Below are 10346 nucleotides of genomic sequence, written 5' to 3' on the forward strand. Positions count from 1 at the left end.
GTGAACTTCTGTGCCACGGAAAGAATTTTGCTCCAGAATATGTATTAATAGTCATCAAAAAATGCCTGGACATGAGTTTCATTTGCCTGGTTTCCCAGAACTATCACACATCCCATTTGCTGGGTAACCTCAAGTAATCTCAGAACTTTCTGCCTCTTCCTGATGAGCTCATGAAGGCAGGACTAAGAATTTCTGCAGAGATTTGCCCTGTTCTGAGTCTCTGGACTCCTTCCCAGCTTGCCCCGTGACCCAAATGCACAAGCTTTGTCGCAGAGTATCAGACACAAATGTGCAGAAAGATCAGGGATGAGCTGATGAGTGTGGTGCTACCACAGGCCACGAAGGCACGTTTGTGACCCTGGAGAATCTTTTCTTCCCAGGCCTCAGTGTCAAGTATAAAAACAGACTTCATTGGGGATTTCTAATTTGAAATGCTGCTACTTGAAATTTGCACAAATTATTTTGGGTTATAGATGTGGAGATGTTAAAATTTTATGAACTCTGATTTCAATATTTTCTCATTTCTATGCCACTATTCTGAAACTTACACGAGATATATTTGAAGTCATCTGGACAGCTTTTCCACATCTGTTGACTTTGCCTTAATTTTCCGTTGTGTGGATTTATTCTTTTGTTGGGTAGTTAGAAAGAATTCCTTAGGTTAGACTTTTAGTTGCATATATTCATCTTCAGCGATATGTATTCTGGAATTTAGTTTTTAATTTTTTTTTTTTTTTGTATCTTAGGGAAGGGTCTACAGGGTGTTCAGGGTCTTACTACTAGATCGGACTCGTAGTGATCTGCCTGTTTACAGCCTCCCAAGAGCTAGCATTATAGGGTCGCGCTACCACTCCCAGTCTCAATTAACATCTCAGGGCTCCCCGGGGGCAGGCCCGGCATGGCAGGCCCAGGGATTGAAACCTCAGCCCCTGCACCTGCTTTCAAGCGCTTTAACCTGATAAGCTATTTGGCTGGCCCTTAGTTTTTAATTAACATTTAATGTTTTTCTCCCCTCTTTGGAGTCTTTTTTTAATATTAATTTTACTGAGAAAGAAGTAGCAATGAGACAGTTTCAAAACAGGTTAATAGGATAGTTGCAATAATTAATACATTGCACATTATTGTCTTCGTAGTAGTTATTCATATTATAAGATGCAGAGACATGGTATCTTGTCTAAACCCTATTAGTTCAAAAGTTCTCATTAAACTAAGCGAAAGTAGCTGTATATCTATGGTAACTTTTTTTTTTTTTTTCAGAACCGGGGATTGAACTCAGGCCCTTGAACTTGCCAGGGAAGCACTTATTCTGCTAACCCATCTCCCTGGCCCCTATGCTAATATATATATATATATATATATATATATATATATATTCCTGCTACAAAATGGTCCTTCGTTTATATCCCCCTTTTTGCTTACTTTTGTTAGAGCTGTGTATTCCATTGTCATTCATATATTGGAGGTGCATGAATTCAGCAAAGTAATCCATTATAGCCCCCTTTGGATTCTAAGTATAAATAGTTGACTTAATCATAGCACCTTCTTTCACAGCACAATCTTTTAACTTACCTGTCTAAAGATCTTGTTTTACTTATTTTTTAGCCTTATCCTTGTATGTATTCTCACATGGTTTGCATGTAAGATGTTCTTAATATGTATATATTTTTGTGCGCTGATATATATCTTATTATTTTCTTTGTTTTCCCTTAATTATTTTGTAACTATTGGTAACAATGTTTTGAGTCTCACGAAGTCAAATTCTTTCTCTTTTTATAGCAATTGTGTTTTTGCTAATGGATACATTTTCTAAAATCTCTCCAAATTAATTAGTTAGGCACAAACTATTGCTCTCTAATTTTTTGTAGGCTTAAATTGCTTTATTTGATCAGATGGTCTTTACAAATGGTGTTGATTTTTGTCAAGTACTGGGGATGTTTTATTCTATTGTTAGTAGGGGTCTGTTTTTAGGCCAAATGAGGATCAATTCCTTGTTCATCAAGTTCCAGTTGTCTTTGGCACTGACAATGTCATTTATTTTAGTTTTCAAGGGCAAAATGGGGACAGTTTCTTCCAGGAACTAAAATGGCTTAACATAAAGTTTAGTTAACAAGAGCAAAGCCATATTCCCATTCACAAAGTTTTAAAAAATACCTGAGATATTTTTCAGGTCTTTGACATAAAATTGTCATTACTATGAAGTTGTTGACACATCACATGGAACCTCATTATAATTTATATGTATTTTTTGTGTTTTCATGTACTTGTTGAAAATAAATAGAATTTAAAAAAGAAAAAAAGGAGGATCTGTTTCCAATTATTGGCCTTTAACTGATGAAGTTAATCCAATTTCTTTCGAGTATTTTCCATGGACAACTGGAGCATCTCCCCAGATGCCACCAAATCCTAGAAGGTGGGCCTTGGGTAAACAAGATGCTTCTGATTTTCTTCAGTCATCTGAACAGGTAGAATGTCTGCATCATGAGAAGTTGAGCACTGCTGACAGTTGCTTGGATTTTCCCTAAAACAGATCCTATATTCTTTATTATTTTTCTGAAACCTAGGAAGAGCCAGGGGTGACCAGCTAAAGGGTTTTCCAGGAATGAACATGTTTAGCTTGTTGTTTAGGGAACTGCAGCGCCATCCCAGCTTTTATACTCTACAGAACAGTTTTGTTGTGAATATAGGTTTAATTTCCCAGCACCGAAATATAAATCTTCCCTGATGCAAGCTGCTTCTTGTCTCTGCTCAACCTAAGATGAGTCCTCTCTGCTGTGTGGTGGGTGTGCTTGGATTTGGTGGAGGTGCTCAGTATACAGTGTGGGGTGTCTAGGATCCACTTTTAGTGATAAAAGGAGCTGCAGGATGTGGTGCAGGAGATTGACTGATGAACTGGCTTTCTAGGGTTGCTTTAAAAAACACCAGTAACTAGGTAGCAAACTGAAGTGTGTTCTTTCACAGTTCTGGAGGATAGGGGCCAGGGAGATAGCTCAGTGGCATAAGTGCCTGCCTGGCAAGCCCAAGGTTCTGAGTTTGATCTCCAGTACCAAAAAAAAAAAGAAAAAAAAAATCAACACCACCACCAGTTCTGGAGGATAAATCTTAAATGAAGGTGTTGGTGAGGCCAGGCAACCTTTCCTTATTTTATTTTTTTTAGTTTCTGGTTGTCCTAGGTGTTTTCAGGACTATCGTAGCAGAACTCCTGACCCTGTCTCTGTGTCCTTAATGTCTTCCTTCTATGTATGTACATCTCTGTGTCTTCACTTGGGGCTGTCTGTGTGTCTGTCCCCTCTACTATTAAGGGTGCCAACCATATTGGAGTAAGGAACCACCATATGCTATTATAACCTCATCTTTATAAGTTGTAGTCACAATTACTTTTTTCCAAATATGGTTACATTCTGTGGCATCAGGGCATAAGATTTCAACTTATCATCTTTTCTTGATGGGAGCTAGTGGGGACACAATTTAACCCAAAATCCAGCAAAACAGCTTGTTCATTGGGTGAGGATAAGCGTCCCTTACTTTGTACAATGGCCTGCTTCTTCAGGGCCCAGAAGTTACTCTGCAAACCTTCTTATCGCATAACTCCTTAAAAGGCTTAGACATAACACTTAATCCTGGTGGCAAATGCTTCAGTCAGACTGCCCCTTCCTTTCTTTTCTCAGCTTACACTGTCTTAGTGGACTGCTTCTCAGTCTCCAGCACCAAAACCAGGAGTCTTTCCAAATTCCTCACAAATGAGATCTGTAGTCAGTTCTTCAAGTCTTTGAGTAAAAGCATCACTGGCCATATCTTTACACTCTGGTCCATTAATAACTTGTCCAGTGATTTCCCCAGAGTTTATCTGGCTTGGTTACTTTGAAGTACTTGACTCATCTGGAATTTTCCTGGGATTTGTTGGTTGCTCTTGCAGTGGCTTCAACTTGGACTTTGTGGGAGAGTTTGTCTGTTAATCTGATCCCATTTTGTTTCCCTCTCCCCCAAATGCTTTTTGTGACCCAGAGATTCTTCTGTGTTTCTAGTCCATTGATACTATCCTTTCTTGTTTTTCAATATGTTATACAGCCCTCTTTAACCATAACTTGAAAGAATTTCCATCGCATTTGGGTAGAGAAGGCAATACACACATTTATGTTTGCAAATTGTAAGGTATAGAGTTAAACTAGGGTTCATCAAATTCCTGCAAAAAACTTGATAAAAAATATCACTGCCTTTGTGGGTGCGAAAGTCTGTATTACAGCCACTTACCACTGCTGTTGTAGTGCAGAAGCAGCCATAGATTGTATGTAAGCAAATGTAATTGGCTGTGATCCAATAGAACTTTATTTACAAAAATAGGCAGTGCATGTGTGGCCCATCCTAGAAACTGGGGGATTCTCAAACTTATCATCCCTCAGAATTATTGGGAGGTCTTCATAAAGCATGGTTTGCCCTCTGTCCCTCCAGTTGCTGAGAAGGTCCCAGAATTAATATCTCTAATAAAGCACTAGTGACATTTCTGGTCATTGAATAACGCTTTTTGAATGACTTCACATCTTTTTGTTTCTTAAATACCACTATATTAATCATTAATTTATTATGAAAACATTCCTTCTTCATTCATTCATCCAAAAAATATTAAACAAGGCCAGCGAGATAGCTCAGTGGATTAAAGTGCCTACTTAGGCAAGCTTAGGCAAGCACAGGGACTGCGGTTCAATCCCTGGTACCACATGCTGCACCAGCCTTGCCCCCAGGTTGGGCTGAGCTGACCACAGAGTAGGGGTATAGTGGCGCACGCCTGTAATCACAGTGCTGGGGAGGCTGAAAACAGGAAGATCACTATGAGTCTGAGCTGTGTAGTGAGACCCTGTAACAATCAAACACGTTTAAAAAACTAAAAAAAAATATAGTCAACTTACATGAACTTCTAGTACAATATGCCAGGTTCTATAATAGGTTATAAGAATAGTCTCATGAATAAGACAAAATCTCTGTTGTTATGAGTGGGGAAACCAGGCAACCAGACAAACACAAGCACATTTATAAATGTCCAATTGGAGAGTAATCGAAATTGTTAAAGTAAGGCCATATAGAAGAATACAGAGTGGTATAGGAAGAGAACTATTTTAGACAGGATAATTGAATAAAGAGGTGATATCTCAACATAGGGTTTAGTGATGTTGAAGAGGCAATTATGCTCAAATAGAGCATTCCAGTCAGAGGTAATAGCACTTTTGAATACACTTGTGAGAACCAGCTTGTGTTTGAGTAAAAGCAAGACAATGGGATTGGGTCTTATAAGGTTTTCTGATTAATTAATTAATTAATGAAATCACAAAGCTTTTGCTCAGCAAAGAACAGACTGAAGAGACAGCGTTCAAAATTTAAGAAAATCTTTAACCATCTTTCTCAGAGAAGACTAACATCTAGGATATCTAAAAACTAAAAAAATTAATGCTAAAAAGTCGTTCAGTCATAACTAGGTGAATGAATTGAACAGACACTTTTCAAAAGAGGAAATTCAAATGACCAATAAGTATATGAAAAAAATCAGTATCTTCAGCCATCTGGGAAATGCAAATCAACACTACACTGAGATTATGTCTTACCTTGCTCAGAACAGCTATGATCAAAAATACAGGGAAAAAAATGTTCGCAAGATGCTAGAAAAAAGGCACACTTCTACACCATTGATGTGAACTTCCACTATGAAAATTGGAATGGGGCTTTTTACAGAAAACTCCACATGGTGCTACTATATGATTCAGCTACAGCATATTTTAGTAAATACCCTAGGAGATTAAATCTGCATACCACAAGAGATATCTGCATACCAATATGCATGGCAGCACTATCCACAATGGCCAAAAAACAAATCTGGAGATTGTAGTCAGTATTATAACGCAAGACATACTTGAGGTCTCATTTTTTCTATTATATATTTTAATGCCTTCATATTGTTATAAAACATGAATGATTTAAAGCCATAATATCTTCCTAGGATCTTGTGATCTAGATAAGAAAGCAGTATAGCCCAACAGTGAGGGATAAAGCTCTTCAGAGGGAAGGAAAATTTTACCATTTCATTGAAAACAAGAGCATATTCTACAAAGTCTGAAAGAAAGTAACTGCCAACTCAAACATCTAAAAATGCGTTCTGCAATAGTGAAGACAAACTAAAGACATTTCCGACTGAAAACTTTTTCCTTAGCATGAGCGCATTATGTGCCATAAAAAGAACAGTAAAACTGTTACAATTTTTTTTCTTTAGGTAGTGGGAAAGAAAAAAGGATGCAGGCTTGGGGATGTAGAACAGGACAGAAATGTAGGCAAAAGTATAAAGGTTTACAAATCCAATCAGATTAATCTTGAGTGGAGTGTGGAATAGGTTGGGAGATTAATCAAGATGAATCTTGATTCTCCTATCTCCCTTGTGAAAGGCATAGTGTCTCCTCATAAAAGCTACACTTCCCAGAACAAAGGACCTTCACCTCTCTTTCTCTGTATTCTTTCATATATATGGACAATAACATGGCCAGTCTCTGGGCTGGTTTTGCTGAATAGCTGCTCTCCGCAAACCTTTACTCCAGAGCAGGTTATTCTCTGATTCTCAACAAAGGCACCAAAAATATGCTGTAGGAAAGATAGCATCTTTAATAAGTGATGCCAGAATGTATCTGTCTACAGGAGATTGAAGCTTGATTCCTGGCTCTCAACCTGTGCAAAAATCAACTCAAATAATGAATTGAAAACATAAGTATATGAGAACTATGTAGCATTTTGGTTCTCAGCTGTTATCCTAGTTGCCGAATTCAGAGAATGTAGTGCCTTCATTGTTATAAATCTGTAAACAGGCAGGAAGAAAATAAAAAAGCAATGCTCCTGATTGTGCTTGCCCTGTTCGACTTTGACCACTATTATATGCTGGGATTTGGTTAGAGATTTTGTTAACAAATAAACTCATCCCTCAAGCTTTTGCACTGTTTATCCCACTGTATAAATTAATGTTTGCCTTTCATAGTAATAGAATTTTGATTTACAAGGGTAGGAGTACTCTGTTTTGTTTTGTGGAACTGGGGATTGAACTCAGGCCCTTGCGCTTGCCAGGGAAGCACTTATTCCACTGAGCCATCTCCCCATCCCAGTAGAAGTACTCTGAAGAATGAAATTGAAGAGGCCAGCAGAAAATAGAAAAATATCTTTCATTCCTGGCTAGCAGAACCAATATAGTCAAAATTGCTATATTTCCACAACCATTGTATAGATTTGATGAAATCCCAACCAGAATACCAATAGTATTTCTCTCAAAATTATAGAGAAAGCAATCACAAAATTCATATTAAACCAGAGAAGATCCAGAATAGCAAAAACAAGGGCAAAACAAGGAACATCACAATCCTGGACTTCAAGATATACTACAAAGCTACAGTGATATAAACAGCATGGTACTGGCTAAAACAGACTCATGGGTCAATGGAATAGAAACAAATTCAGGTATATTCATCTACCTGATCTTTTACAAAGGGGCCAAATACTTTCAGTGGAGGAAAAGATAGCCTTTTGAACAAATGGTGCTAGGAAAACTGGCTGAAGTTTGAGCCTATATCCATGTCTCTCACCATGCGCTAAACTAAAATCAAAATGGATCGAAGATCTAAATATTGAAACAAAAGCCCTTAACTGGCTAAAAAATGAAATAGGTAAAACTCTTGAATACGTAGGCATAGGCAAGACTTTCTGAACATAATCTGAACCACATAAGAAATAATACTGAGAATCAGCAAACAGGATCACATGAAATTACAAGCCTTCTGCACAGCAAAGAGAACTGCTAATAGAGTGAAAAGATGGGGACATTTCTTTTTTCCAGTTAATCCTCAAAGTACTATATCTAAAATGAACAAAGAACAATGACCATAAAATATTCCTCCTAAATTTAAAGGCCCAATCAAAAAATGAGTGTCTGAAAGGAACAGACCCTTCTCAAATGAAATAGTGCAAAGAGCCAATAGACACATGAAAAAATGTTCAACTTTGCTGGCCAATCAAGAAATGCAAATTGAAACAACACTGAGATTCCAGGTCACTCCAGAAAGAATGGCTACCACCAAGAAATCAACCAATAACAAATTTTGGTTAGTCTGTGGGGAAAAAAAAGGAACCTCTTTTCCTTGTTGATGAGAGCATAAACTGATACAACCACTATGGAAGTCAGTATAGAAGTTCCTCAAAAAACTAAAACTAGAAATTCCATTTGATTCAGCTGTTCCCTTTCTAGATATCTTCCTGAAGTAGTTAAAGATGTCTGATTACTGTGATTTATACATGCTAGTGTTTCTAACAGGGGAATTCGTAACAGCTAAGTCTTGGAAGCAGCCTTATCCCTCAACAAATGAATGGATAAAGCAACTATGATATTGATATGAAATGGAGTACTATCATGCCATAAAGAAGGATAAACTTGAGTCATTCACAGGAAAATGGATGCACCTTGAATATGTACTGTTAAATGAAGTAAATAAGACACAAATATTTGAACATGATATGATTTGTTTAATGTGAGAAGCCTCACAGATAAATAATGTACAAGATAAAAGATAGGCAATTGGGAAAAAAGAGAAAATGTTATTGTAATCCAACATGGACAATGTCTCTAAAAGAGCACATTAATTTAATAAAATTGTCTTACTTGTTTTTAAAAATACTTTTGTGCCTGTTGGTCTGGCTGTTAATCTGTGTAGTAGTTGATCAACTGTGTCAATTTGGGAAGTTAAAAGCTTAGCTAAATCAGCTCAGCAATTCTATTCCCTTGGGTGTGAAGACCCCGCCCTAGAGTGACTCATCACTTAAAGGATATAAAAGGAAATTGAGGAGGGCTGGAGTGTTCCATTTCCTCTGAGGAGCACCTGTCTTCGAAGACAGCTTGGACCTTGTTTCCTGGCTTCTGCCTTGGATCCTTCATCCTTCTGTTGCAGACTCACAGCCTCCTGTAACAGACCACTCAGCCTTCTGATATGGACTTACACAGAACACTGCAGTGAGCTCCAGAGCTTGGACTGAATCCTTCAGGCTCCAGTGTGCGGAAGCCCTCTGAGCTCACCCGACTCAATCTTATACATTTGTACATTTTGTGTTATATCTGTTCCTCTAATAAAACCCTGATGGATACAATCTGTATTTATGACAATTAACTAGATAAGGACTCATAAAATAAGTGAATGTGATGCTTGCAAAAGAAGTTTAAAATGAGCAGAAAGGGAAAGGTAAACAAATAATTGAGATGTGTTATGTACTTGCAGCCAGCCCCACAATGAATATACTCATTTTTCTTATGGCTTGTTTCTAAATGTCCCCAGAAAATCTCATGTGGCCAGGTTGAGCTTTTTCAAAAGTGGCTGTATCTAGTGTGTGAGAGTGGGATTGAGGCTCTAGGATTAAGGGTGTGAGTGCTACCTGCCCTGAGTAACCTGAATAAGACAAAAGGGATAGAAAGAGCTGCGGTTGTTCCTTGTTGCCTTGTTGCCTTTTGCCTTCTGGATGCCACAGACTGCATCTCCTCTGAGATGTCCATCTGCCGTGTGCCACCCTGCCTTGGAGCCGGCCAACTAAGGACTGAAGCCTCTAGGAATTGTAATCCAAATAAACTCTTCCTCCTTTAACTTTGGGTGTCAATTATTTTTCCTCAACAAAGAGAAAAGTAACTAGGATAACTAGGTACCACAAACATGCACTAATAAAAACAAAAACCAAAACTCAAAAGAGGGTGTGTTTGACACCATTTCTCAAAGCCGTGCACTTGGCATGTGCCAATCACAGTAACATGGCCATCAGTGCCCATAAATTTAGTTTCTGAATTCTCTGGATCTCAGAAGATTGGGTCCAGTTCCTTCTTAATCCAGTTGAGGAGCAGGGGAGTCTTGATTCTGAGGCCATCAGGTTCTTCACCATTGCAACTTTAGTATTTGGGCTTCAGTGTTGTTTAGGAATACAAGAATTTGCTGAGGGAAGGCTCATGGCAGTGGGGTCATGCCTCCAGGGGAGAGATTAGAACATTCACGTAACCTCATCATTCTCTTCCACTTCAGTAATTTTAAAACTGCAGAAACCGGCAAGTTGTTCTTGGCACCATTAAAATGGGCAGCCATGAATAATTCTGGCGGTGTGACACTCACCAGCAGTAATGGGGAGAGCCCCTGAGGAGCCTCAGGGGGAGAAATAGCACAGGCAAAGGTACTGGACTTCAGCTTCGTTTCACAATGCAATGACCACAGTCGGTGCTTTATTAATTATTCAAGCACAAGATTATTTTCAAGAAATAAAAGATGGAATAACCTTTTCATGTTAGTCTTTTTTTTTTTTTTTTT

At 38.2% G+C, this 10346-nt stretch overlaps 1 protein-coding gene across 1 annotated transcript in view; it reads right to left on the minus strand.

Annotated features, from left to right (window-relative positions):
• Window positions 1–9992: 9992 nt before the first annotated feature.
• Steap1 (STEAP family member 1) overlaps window positions 9993–10346 on the minus strand; it is a 17545-nt gene continuing 17191 nt past the window's right edge. Inside the window, exon 4 of the mRNA XM_004646827.2 lies at window positions 9993–10175. Coding sequence (XP_004646884.2) covers window positions 9993–10175 — 183 coding nt within the window. The remainder of the gene's footprint in view (window positions 10176–10346) is intronic.

Source organism: Octodon degus, unplaced genomic scaffold (assembly GCF_000260255.1).
Source record: "Octodon degus isolate 3935 unplaced genomic scaffold, OctDeg1.0 scaffold00281, whole genome shotgun sequence".
Taxonomy (NCBI): domain Eukaryota; kingdom Metazoa; phylum Chordata; class Mammalia; order Rodentia; family Octodontidae; genus Octodon; species Octodon degus.